The sequence below is a fragment of the Rhinolophus ferrumequinum genome, chromosome 27 (genome assembly GCF_004115265.2).
Source record: "Rhinolophus ferrumequinum isolate MPI-CBG mRhiFer1 chromosome 27, mRhiFer1_v1.p, whole genome shotgun sequence".
In the NCBI taxonomy this organism is placed as follows: domain Eukaryota; kingdom Metazoa; phylum Chordata; class Mammalia; order Chiroptera; family Rhinolophidae; genus Rhinolophus; species Rhinolophus ferrumequinum.
The window spans coordinates 9,141,392-9,154,887 of NC_046310.1; the positions used below are offsets into that span (position 1 = coordinate 9,141,392).

Below are 13,496 nucleotides of genomic sequence, written 5' to 3' on the forward strand. Positions count from 1 at the left end.
ACCTATAGGTACACACTATGTTTATGTTTAACCCTACTGTCTGAACGTCTGTTTGATAGCCACAGTGTGAGTTATGAAACCTATGTATTCAAATGTTGAGACCAATTAATTAATGAATTTTAGTTAGCAATGCATTTTCTTCTAAAGCGGGTACTGTGTAATTTAACAATGGAGGGAAGGAGGGAGGGAAGGAGGGAGGGAGGAAGAGAAAAAGAGGGAAAAGGGGATATTGAACACAGTGTGGTCAATATCAAGTATAACAAGTATCTAAAGACAAAAAGTTGAATTGCTAATTTCAAGGGACGTCTGCACTCCTGGTGTATGTGTAGAGCAGGGGTGTCCAAACTTTTTCAACGTTTCTCACCAAGGGCCGTATGCGGTAAAATACACAAAAAGCCGGGCCACTCACTCGAGGTGAAGTACGTATTGCCTCACCTGGTTTATTTAAGTAAACTAAATCTATTTTTGGCATTTGCTGCGGGCCAATTAACAATGGATCGCAGGCCGCAGTTTGGACACCCCTGGTGTAGAGCATGGGGAAGCTTGGATGTTGCCACTTCTCTACTTTGAGTATTGATTCATGTCTTCTGTATAGTTAAACACTTCCACAGATGAAGAAATATTGTAAGTCCTCTGTGACTTTAGATGTCAAGGTTTAAGAGCTTTCTTCTATCAGCTGAAACTATAAAGAAGGATTATTAAGGAGGAGTGTAGAGAATGGCACCCAAGTGAAGTGAGCATCTTAGAAGAGCTGCTTCAGAAGAGCAGTACGCCGCCAGGACAACAAAATGTTCATGAAGACCGCAACATTTCATTGAAGAGTCCCCTACGCCAGTCGGTGTATGTTCTGCTCTTTGAGGGTTAACCTGGCAAAGTGAAGAAGAGCAGCCAAGTCCTCAGGAGTTTGGGGTCAGTCTCCCAGTAACCTCATTGGGTGTTATTCGTGGCTCCACATTTGGCTTTCCAAAATGCTGAGATTTTTAGAAGATCTTCCGATTTTCAGAAAATATTGGAATTTAAAGAAAAATCTTTTGAACAGACACCAGAGCACTATAAACTGCCATAAAGAAATTTTAAACTGTTATTATAGACAGTATCCCCCAGGTTTTCCTGCTTGTAATCGAGAGAATGAGTTAACAAAAAGCATTTTTTTTAAAAATGGCAAATTCCTAAGTAACAAATTTGTAGAAAGTAATCATACAACAAGGTGACTTTATCCAGCAAGAATGCTTCAAAAGAGCAACTCACCTGGTAGTTTATAGGTCCTCTAATTGACCTGGCCTCTTACCACAATAACCCTAAGAAAGAAGGTAATTCTTAAAAGAAATGTATACATTTGGCAAACCATCAGGAGGCTTTCAAATAGCAGCTGACCGTCCTCTCCCTAACTGGCAGGGGACCACCAGGGAAAGGTCTATTGCATGCCCAAAACTCCTCGTCCCCCCTTTAAAAATCTCTTGATTTGCAAATTTTCAAAACCCTATTACAGTGGAGCAGAGGAATTTGGGGGCAGCAAAACGCCTGTGTCTGATACATGTCCTTATACATTTATTCAAGTCCATAAAATGTACCACACCAAGAGTGAACGGTAATGTAAATTGTGGGCTTTGGGTGATAATGACGTGTCGTGTAGGTTCATCAGCTATAACACACGCACCCCTCTGGTGGGGAAGGTTGAAGGAGTGGGGGCAGTGCATGTGCGGGGGTGGAGGGCCTAGGAGAAATCTCTGCCTTGGCCTTAATTTTGCAGTGAAGCTAAAATTGCTCTTAAAAAAGCCAAAGCCTTAAAAAAAAAAAACCCATTATAAAGGTGATTCACATGTGTTATCTTGGCCTTTATTCAACCAATAAGGGCCATTACAAATAGAATATTATTATGAGTCCTTAATGATGAAAATGATAACCAATCTACATCTTCCACATTGAGAGCAGTTTAGAATCTCTGACATTATGAAGCCGATGATTCAAAAAAACAACGCGAGGCACAGCATAACGTGACTTGCTTTGCTTGGTTTGAAAGTAACTGCTTAGATGTTAGAAAGGGCAAGTGGGTACCATTCGTTTTTGTTCACCTTGCAAATGGGTTGGATCACTGCCAGAAATCTGAATTCTTGGGAGACCCATTTACATCTTCAAATAAATTGATCTGATATTCTAACTTCCATCAATGGTTAGGATTTAAAATCAGTTTTCTACAGCTGAGTTGATGTTGAAAAAAAATATATATATCAACCTTTGGGAAGAGAGAGGTAGAAGTAAGTCTCGATTTATAGAATTTACAGTTCAGGCATGATGAATTTAAAAAATACATTTTTCTTTCAATAATCCTTTTATGTGCTAAATGAGGTAAAATTTATAAAATACGCACTACAATCATGTTGAGGGCACTCTGGTGGTAACAGTGAGGTTCATTTTTGTCAAAACGTCAGAGGGAAACATTAATTGCGTCAACTGTGAACTTCATACTACATTGTCCAAGGATTTAAAAAAAAAAAAAAAAGCCAAACTCAAGAAATATGAAGTCGGGAAGCCTTTCAATCAAAGATTTTTTTAGGACTTCATTGATGCAATGATATGTCTGTTGTATAACCATCAATGCGGATGACATGACCCACAATCCCTTCTGGCCCATCCCATTTGAGAAACCCAACGGTACGCTCACATTTGCCTGGGCGTCGCAAGCACACACGAATGAATCAAGCTAAAACAGCATTAGACGTTAGTAACGTACAAGATCAAAATAAATAAGAGAAATGAGCTGTTCTTTATACCGAGAAACAGCTGAAAATTGCTGAAAAAGTTTTAAAGGTCAAGGTTTGTACTGTAGCACCATGAACTATGACGACACCCCATTTCTATGCCTGTGACAGGACTGGACGCAGTTAGGAAGCTAGAGTGACACGTTCAGGGCCAGGTAGATTTCTGCTTCGAAAACAGAAGCTATGTTGTACTTTTAGAACAATGGGATGTGTAGAGTGAATAGAAAGTTGTAGAACGTTGGTTTCTTCTTGGCTTTTCTTCTTAGGCTGATTTTCCTGGAGTGGGGGTTGTGGCTGCAGGAGAGCTTTTTGGTAGAGGATACCCGAGTCCTAGCCCTTTTGGCCTCTGCAAGGCTTGAATTGGCTCAGGAATCCCCTTGCCATCGCGTCCGAGGCCCGAGCCAGGCGTCCAGCCCATGTTCTGGAGCATCCGGTTTCCAATGTTGTTTTCTACGATGGGCTGGGCATTTTCGCCCACAAACCCTGAAATTATAAAAGGAACAAAGACATCAGTATGGACACAGGTGGGAGATCCTCTCAGGCTAAGAAAACTGTGTTCTCTTACATTTACCTTTCAACAAAGTACCCAACAAAGCACCCGGGAGGGCTGTTTGTCCCTCTTTGGATAAGTGGCTGGCTGTAGTACAGGGAAAAGGACCTCAGTTAGTTTCAGCTCTACTGCATAATAGCCAATAAGCTCTTTAACCCCTGGCGCTTTTGTTTTCTCATATGAACAGGAGTAAAAGAACGTACACCGCCTACCTCTCAGGAAGTCGTCAGGATCAGATGAGACCCTATGTGGGATGGAGGTACTCAGTGAATGACCAAGTACTTTACAAAGGCAATTCTTTTCATCACCTCACGGATAGTTCTGAAAATTACCAGCTTGTACGATAGTATCGTACATGTGCCCAGGGCCTTGATAGTTAATAAAACCAAAACTAAAACCCAACCATACAAAAAGCACCATTGATGGCATCCTTAATTCCTTGGGATGGCGGGTTATCAGCCTCTTCTTGTTATTTGTTATTCATGTGTAACGTGTACATCGTTTCATTCTCTTCTCTTCTTCCCCCTCCTTCCATTTCTATGTCTTAATGACCAGAGACGCAGGTCGGAGGGAAAAATAGAGGAAAGGAATATTAAAGGTATAAATAACACTATGTAAAAAATTGTCCTTATTTACCTCCATCACTCCGTTCCTATCTACCTTCATTCCTAAGTTTGGAAAAGAAGATTGGCTAGTGCTTATCGCGAGTTTTAGAAACAGCAGTTGTTTCCCCATCTTCTTAGTAGAGACGTTGAGAGAAGCATCTACTTAAGCATTTTGTGTTCGATAACATTTTCAAAGATTGATTTTTAATTTAAACTGTCTAGTAGGCTCTTGTGGAAAAAGTTGAGCATATGTACTATGCATCTGATTCTAGGGGGAAACGTAGAAGTACTAAACATCTAATGTCAGAAATTAACAACTGTCGTAAAAGTCAAGGAATCACAAGACCCTGAGTGCTTTCTGTCGGCTGCAGGCTTGGCCTTGGTCTGTCTGCCTCAGCTATGGCACAAGTTGGCTCTTTTTGATTGGTCCATTTCTGTTCATCCTCTAGCAGCAGCTACATATTAGATTATGGTGTATGAAAAGGGAATGTAGCAAATCTGGAGATAACCAGACACAAGCAATCAGGACTCTCCGTTACCAGAGCATTTCTTGTGGTTATGTTATGCTCCTTGCAGAAGAAAGAAGTGATTATCCAACTAATATTGGAGATTGTGTAGGTAAAAGGGGGTGAGGGTATCATGAAACAGCCTTTGTTTTAGTGAGACCACATTCAGCCTAATCTCCTATACCGAGGCATCCCTAGAACTCTGAGGTTACAAACGTACAGGGATGTAGTGTTTGCCCATCATGCCCTCCTTGGGCCTCCAGGGATAAAGATGCCTCACTTTTCAAGATATGTAGGATACCCGTGGTCTTATCAGCCAGTCCTCAGCCCTCTGTCCTGGACCCAGCGTACTTCTGCTCTGAAGTGTGGGCAATGTCTTCCTAGAGAGTTTGAGAGTTGAAATGAGCAGTTGTTGACAAAATCACTCACTACTCTCAAAGGCTTGTTGGCTATGTCTCCTTGGCACCAACTCACAGCTGCCCTTCACCTGTTTTCCTCCATCATTATCATCAGGATGTTTTTCCTCCCTGACTCGGGATTATGACTGCACGTCCAGTTGGGACTCTGTCCTCCTCCTTCTCTAAGACGATGTTTAGGAGGGTGATACAAGGCACAGAAGGCTCCTCAAGCACCGGTAGCAGTAATACAAATATTACCCGTGGGACCACAGAGTATGGCATTCTGTTTCTGGACCTGGGTGGTGGTGACGCAAATGGCCAGCTTATTATTGTTCTTTAAACTGTACCTATGCATGTCCATGTATTCTCTGGCACAGTCATTTCACAGGGAAAAATAAAATAATAATAAAAGAAATGCCAGGGTTGATCCAACAGTCTAATCTGATAATTTGTGTCTCGCATTCTGGGGCCTAGTAGCAAGTGGGGTGTTCCTCGTGATTCTGACTTACAGAAGAAGAAATCGGCAAAGTGCTAGAGATGAGTTTTAAGCACGGACACTGTCTTATTTACTAGAGTTATCATCAGCGGATTTTCAAAGCTCTATATTGAACATTGTGGGAGTCTCCATCTTCAGTGCACTTTAGGACCGAGAATAGAATAGACTGTAAGGTTAGCACAATAATGAGTTGGTTGGGGATTTATCCAGCTGGCTCTTAGCTCATTGAAACAAGTACCTTCACATGTAACAGGAAAAACGTTCAATTGCAAAAAGCCTGAATAGCAAGGACTAATAGCAAGGAAAAATTCTTGACTAACATTATTTATTGCTTCCCAAGGGCAAAATGTGTGTGTGTGTGTAAAATCTCTGCATATATATATATATATATATATATATATATATATCTACACATATATATACACACACGTGTATACGAAATGTGTGCATATATATATGCAAATATATATATGTGCACATACACACACATATATATAAAATGTAAGAAATGAACCTCTTAGTTACAAAAACAAATAAATAAATACATAAATAAATAAAAGTCTTCTATTCAAACACTTTCTTAATAGAACAACAACACAAAAGGCCATTAAAATTTTATTTTGAAATGATTACTATGGTGAAGACCAAAACAAAACCCCAGGGCATCTAATAGCTGCTCATCAGGTGTGTCAAGTTAAATAGGGCACTAGCATCCTGTCCCATGTTCCCGATTTTTTAGTGACTGTTATGATTTAATTTAATTCCACCTATAAGCTAAAATCAGATCGGCGATCTAATTCTGCTCTAGGCTACACATCTGTTTAATTGTATTTTTGATACGAAAACTTGCAAAAGTTCAGATTCAAATGGGTTTAATGTTTAAGGAGAACTTAAAACATCCCCACAAAAAATGCTAAATTGTAGTAAGTTTTCAGTTCCAAAGTGAACAAATGATAGCTGATTTACCATCATAATTTTTTAGTAATTGATTTACTATCAGAATTTTAAAATGTTGCTATTTTAAGCATGGTGGCCCAGGAGTGGCCTCCTTACTCCTCCCCGGCTTGTGTTCTTCAAAAGTTGGACAAGAGACCATTCTCTCTTTTTTACATGCTGGTTTCATTTCTCTTCTTAATAAAGTATTACCTTGTACTTTGAAGATAAACAACAACAACAACAAAAACAGGAGGAACACGAAATTTCTCAAATGCTAAATCTTTCCACCTAGAAACACAGATTCCTGACAAAGCAAAACAAAACAGAAAAGCAATGGATTTTCTGTTTAACCTTAAAAAACAAACAAAGAAACCAAAAAGACAACAACAGATTTTCATGGAAAATGTTTCTAGAATGAGATCTGTTGGTCTCTCATCCTGTTTTGTTTTGTTTTGTTTTTTATGAGATTAAGACATGTGAGGGAACAACTCTGGCTCAGCACAGCATACTCCAACCATGATTTCCTTCTCTTTTGCGTCCTTTCCTAGAAGGCTGTCTTCCTGCTTGGGCAGTGTCAGCAATTCCTAGCCTGCTAACCCATCCACGTTCCACTCCCAGCTCTCTTCATGCTGGGTCTCATACCTCTTATAGCTGAATCGGTCCTTTCCCTGCAAATCTTCCAAAGAGTATTGTGGATGGCAATTCACTTGTGTAATTGGCTCAAGAGATGAAAATCTTGTATCAGACTCTCTTAGCTGCTAATCTATCCAGCTGACTGCAAGCCTAATTGGCAGCTTGTTTAGTAATTTGGCTCCTAAAGTGTCGTATTGATGTTGGATAAACAGCCAATGGAAGGGGAGGTGACACACGCAGTCTGAGGCAGTCCCTTCCCTGTATTCAGAAGGCACTCGGTGGTTCTCGCTCATTCTTCCTTCCCTGCATCTCTTCCCCGTCACTTTAGGAGCCAGCTGAGGGGCAGGGCTGCTATTATTAGTGATGTTATTAAAACTGCAAAATTTTAACACTCTCCTCTGTTCTCAGTCACTAACTTAGGAACACGAGTATTTTATTAGGTGGGTGCAAATTGCGGTTTTTGCAGTGATTTTTAACCTTTTAACCCGCAGTTTCCTTTGCACCAACCTAATATTACTGTTCAACAGCATTAAGCACAATTTGAGCTGTGAGAAAGTGGTAGGTGTTACTACTTTCTGTCGAATGTTTTAATTATTTCATTTCTTAATATAGAAAAGCTTTATTGATTCAGACCATTCTATATTTTATCTGCAATACTGGAGACATTTTTCATGTGAATTTTGTTAAATCAGTTCAAGTAGTTAAGTGCTCAAAAATACAAGGCACTTACTTTTCACATAATGAAAATCTAACGTAAAGCGAGTTTCTAGGTTTTTTTCTTCAGTGGCGAAAACGTTGTAGAGAAGAAAAGACATGATCTGTATTGACATGTTTGGAGAAGGGAGTGTGTTTACTAACAGATGTTTTGGTTATAGAAATATATTTCTTATGGAATGATTAAGTATCGAACAACAGGGTTTTCAGAAAACTAAAACAAACAAACAAACAAAAATCTCAAAATAAAAGTGTATCGGTTCTGAAGGCACACAGGGATGTTTGCTGAAACATAATCAGGATCGTCTATGGTCTGCCCACTGTGAATCCAGCATGTGGATTACTTGTTAGGCATATGACATTCATTATCTCCATTCTTCATAACGATGCGCCAGGGGGTGATTATACTGGACCTCAGAGAGATGAAGTGACTTGACCATTGCTACACAGGGAGTTTGTAGGTTAAGATTCACTCGAAAAGCTTACACTTTCTATTCCCTGCACTGCTTCCCTATGAGAATTAATGGCACATAAATAATTTCAGTAGAGATGATGTTTCGCAAGCCATTAAAAAAAAATTAATGGGATTATATGCAAACTGTAATATTAACTTCTCACTTTGCATGTGGACAACATACAGCATACACACATTGAAATACTTGGATAACTCAGAATATAATAGTGTCTTTAGGTCTTAGAGATTACCAATGCTTCCGTCTCTGTATTTCTGTTCATCTTCCTCATCACTGTAAGGTCATCATTGGCTCCCCTGTATAGATGAACTTAGGACATCTGCGTCTAAATGTTATCCTTTCACTGATTGATACTGTATTAAAGTACAATATCACCAAAATTTCTACTATGTCATTTATTCTGCCACATTTTCCCAAATGACTGAAATTTTTATCCTATTCACAACTGTCAAACTCCTAGAAAAACTAGTAGTCTAAACTAGCATAGTTAAGTCTGTCTAAAGAGAGTATTTCAACTCTCCTGAAATAAATCAAGATTCATTTTGCTATAAATCCAGCTACTCTAGCTTTCTTGGACTTTCCATTTAAATTACAACTTATGTTTTAGTTGTATTTATTATAAAAGCATTTAATGAGTGTTGTTCTTTTATCTGTTATGACACGTAATCCCTGAAATTAACTGATGCATTTACCCCATTTACATTTCCTGTGATTACTGTCATATCTGGATTTGTTTTTATTATGTTACTTAATGCTATTTACCTTGCTTTTACTACACATTTTTGTTTCCTCCTTTCTGGCATCTATTATTTGCTTATACTAGCTTGAAAATTACACATTTGTGTTCTTTTAGTAACTACCTTTAAATGTTGACACGCATATCTGGTTTATTATGCCCTCACACTTTATGTATTATTGTTGTCCACAGTTTTAGTTCCATTTTTTTATACAATCAAGTCATCTTGACGGTCCCTGTCACCATCATTATTAATTTTATACGTTCACTATTATAATAGTTTAGCTTTATGCACATGTTTAACAATTTATTTGATCACAAATTGCTTCTTGATTTTCATTCTTTTTTATGGATTCTGTTTTTCTATCTGAGGTGTTAAATTTAGTAATGATCAGTCTTAACCTGAAAATGTCTTTAACATCACTCTTGGGAAATAGTTTAACTGGATACAAAACTCTAGGTTGTTTCTGTTATTTTATCTCAGCACTCAGAAAGTATCTCATCGTCTGGATTGTACTCCTGTTTTTAAGGTTGCTAACAGTGTAATTTCATTCCTCTACAGGTTATATCTTTCCTTCTTGGGTGCTCTAGAGTTCTTCTGTTTGTCTTTGGTATTCTAAAGTTTTATTACAATATGTCTAGGTATGACTTTATTTTTTATATTTACTATTTCCCGATAAAAACTTGTATTTTATGAATATGAAAGTTCACATTTCTTTTCAGATATAAAAATGCTGCCATTATCATTGAATTCTGTCAATATTCTCCAAAATGTTATCCCTCCCTATTCTTTCTACTCTTTCTGGAAGTTGTATTAGACAGATGTTTAACTTCATTCTCCTTCAAGTCCTCCAGCCATTCTTTTATATTTTCCACATTTTTATCCCTCTGCGCTTCTTTTAGGTAGTTTCTTGAGATTGTCCTTAAAATTCACTGTTTTTTTTTCCCCAGCTGTCTTTAATCTTCTGTTTAACTCATCCAGTAAGTTTGTAATTTTCAATTTTTTTTCTTAATAAATAAAATAATCTCAAATTTCTACTTGGTTCTTTACTACATTTGTCTATTTCTTTGCCAGTTATCCCTTTTCATTTTTGCATCTGTTTTAGTAACTCTTTTAGTTTTGTTTTATGAGATCATCTTCAGTAGGGTTTCATTTGTGGTTCTTCTTGAGGCTTGGGGTTGATGACATGAACCTCTAGAGTGCTTGTGCATTTGCTTCACAGACCAGCTTTTGTGAAAATACTTTGGCTTGGTGGGGTTTTCAACTAGAAACTCATGTGAGGGTAGGCTCTTGGCTACAAATCTTGCATGTTCTACTTGGACCCAGATGGCAATGAGGTCCTTTACTTTCCTGTGCGTGTGAGTGAGTTTTGTTTTTAATTTGCTCTTTTCTGAGAATTAAGCTTCCCAGAGGGTCTGGCTTGCTAAGGTCAGCTCCCTGGCTTGGCTCCCTTCCCACACTAACCAACATGCTGCACGGTTTCTGTGACTGACAAAACTGGACATGGGCTTGGGGGCTGCTTAGGACCGTTTTTGGTCATCAGCATTTCTCTTTCTTTCCTGCACAGCAGTCTCAGCTGTGCAACTAAAAAGATGGCTTTCCATTTTATTCAGCATGTCCAGGTATTCTGTAGTTTGAGGATTTTCTCATTATTTAGTCTTTCATATTGGCAGGAACAGCAACTATTTTCTACCTAATATGTGTGCTTACCCTCTCCTTAGGTATTTCTTGTACCAAATGGTAATGGATTGCTGTTTAAGTCTCTACTAAAGCATGCCACTGCAGGGAAGTTTGGTGGTCCATGTATCAAGAGGCGCAGGATTATCTATTTTCTAGGCTTTTGCTATATGTTCAGAGATAGTGTGGTTTCCAAATTAATAACAACAATCCCCCTCAAAAATCTGCCTATTTTAAAATCCTGGAAGAAATAAAAGAATAATCTACAATACTCATAGATCCATGATAAAAGAAAATAAAGTGTAATTATTGGTAAGATAGATTTGGACGACTTGAAGACATATAGCACCTTGAAAAGGAGCTTGGTGACACAAAACCTTCCTGATTATGTTCAGTATGACTTTTAATGAAAAGCATACCTTTAAAAAATCTTCACCCATTATTATAATTTATAATCTGCCTTTATTGCCTTAAATGGCCAGAAAGATTATTTTATTATTGAAATATCAGTACAATGCAGGGGAAAAGTTGAAAAGTCACTAAAGCTGTAATGCAACCTCTTGCCAAGAACTTGTATATCCATGAAAACCCCTTAGAGCAATATCTATACTGAGATCTTAAAGTTCAACAGGCATCTCTTTGCATAATTTAAACTGTATAGTAAAAAAGGTTGACCCATATGATGAATATTTTCCCCATGATATTTTTTCAATAAAAAACAAAAACAATAACAGCAAATACTAATTGTGGGAAACAATGAATTTAGTAACATATAGTGGACAAAACATTTTTTAAAAAAAATGTGGTAGCCACAATCTCTCAATAAACATATTTAAATCTTTTTTATTATCAAATCCTCAGTAAGCTATGACTTCTCCCCAAAACACAGCCCATAACCAACACTGCTGACTGCCTTTTCAAAATGTGTTAATAATATTCCTCCTATTTTGTTCACTGCTTTTCTTCACCTTTACAGATGACATTTTTCAAACTATAAAATGCATTCTGCTGGCAAACCTTCTTGCTTCAACAGTTCTCAATTTTATAATAGTAAATCTACATCCTTTGCTACTGAGACATCCACTATCTTTTGGTCTGTGACTTTGGGTGAGGCAGAGAACAAGCCATACATTTAAAAAATCAATAGCTCACCTTATCAATATTCATTTTACTTTGTCAATACAAAATACAAAGGTGAAAGAGCAGTAAATAAGCCAAAGCACTGAAATAAATTTGGTGTTCCTGTCACCATTAATAAATGTTTAACCGATAACACTGCTGGCTGGTCCACAGCCTTATAAAGTAACTGAAATTATGCTTCAATGCAAGTACTAAAATGGGGTGAGTAAAATTTTCAATATACTAGCAGGTAAAGATGACCAAATGTGGGGTTATTCATTTGAGAGGGGACTTTAAATCTTTTCCAACAATATTATTCATTATACAATATATAACTTTATCTTTAGGGTCTTAAATTGTTGTATAAACCCAGTTTGGGATTATAAAGTTAAAGTGCCTAATTCTAATTTTCTGACAATTTTTTGGTTTTTTCTAAACCGGCTGTTTGACAGCATAACATTTCACATATAAATTTGAGGAGATTATTAAACAATAGTCAAGCTGTCAGCCTTTTAACACTTATTCCCTATTTTAAAGGAGAGTTTAAATGTTGAGTTAAAGAGTTGAATGTTGACTACAGACAGAAGGAATTGTGAAAGTATATCTCAGTTCAGTGTGTTGTTTGGGAGGTCTGCAAGGGACTATAAAATGGCAAAAAAATAAAAAATAAAAAACAAATCCCTCTAATTCTACGTGCTAACTCAACTTTGGAAGCTTACAAATATAACTGACGTTTTATTATGTGACTTATTATATTCCAGAATTTCAAAATTATAATTTTCAGAGACAAGATAATCTAGGATTCATAACCTCATTATCAAATGTATTTATGCAAATGCATTTCTTACTTGGATACGCATAATAATCTTCACCTTAAACTATTAGAAGATATTCTTTTTAAAACTCAGGACTTTTAAATAACCTCATTCTCTTCCTCTCTGAGAGGAACAGTTATGCATGGATTTTAAAAATGTACTGAAAACGAGCAACATAATTCTCCTGCTCTACTACATTTTGAGTCATTACACAATCGCATTAAATTTCTATGAATTTTATTAAGTAAAAAAATCTGGTAATATAATAAAAATCCCGAATCTTATGAGAATCACAACAGTTTTGAGAGATATAACATCTGGAATATTCTGGTGGAAGCTTAGGAATGTTTTAGGTTAAAGTTTAACGTTTATACCCATACTCCATATAAATGGTTTCCTCTGATGCTGTTGAGTTGTAATGTCAAGATCACCTTGTAGAAATAATTATAGCATCATCCTCAACCATTGATGCGTTTTCCTTCTCACCTCACACATGTTCAGAGTGTTCGGACTTGACCCTGGTATTCTCTCTTCCTTACGCTGGCACTAAGGTGCTTTTGTCACATTCCTGAGATGGTTCTTGGACTATTTCTGCCACTAATGCTCGAATCATTGAAAGATAAGTGAATTCAGGGGACCATTCAACTGGAGTGGGGAATTAAAGAATCCTACACCTGCCTTAGGAAAGATTTGAGGAACTTACGACACGGATTTAATCTAAAAGTGGCTATATGTTCCTGTATAAAGAGCTATATTAGGAGTATTCTAATGCATACTCTGCATAGAAACATTTAGATGAATCTTCTATGAAACTTAAGACATACAGTAGTGGGTTCATGGAAACATATGCAATGAGACAGTCTTTACCCATATATTCTTACCAAAAGGCCATGAGTATGTTGTCATGGAAACAGCATGTGTTTAGGGGCCATGCAGGTATAGGCTGGAAGCCTCCCTTTGCCATTCAATAATCATGTCTTCTTAGGTAGCTAAGAAGATCCTGACACTTCTCTGAATTTTAATTTTATGGTATAAAGTAATGATAATGAACTTTACATAAAGTTGTTGCGAAGATAAA

The 13,496-nt window shown here is 37.3% G+C and overlaps 1 protein-coding gene across 1 annotated transcript in view; it reads right to left on the reverse strand.

The window, feature by feature from the left end:
- Positions 1 to 237: 237 nt before the first annotated feature.
- Positions 238 to 13,496, reverse strand: part of GPATCH2 (G-patch domain containing 2) — a 146,634-nt gene continuing 133,375 nt past the window's right edge. The window contains exon 10 of the mRNA XM_033099743.1: positions 238 to 3,242. Within this exon, the coding sequence (XP_032955634.1) occupies positions 3,022 to 3,242 (221 nt within the window). The 3' untranslated portion in view covers positions 238 to 3,021. The remainder of the gene's footprint in view (positions 3,243 to 13,496) is intronic.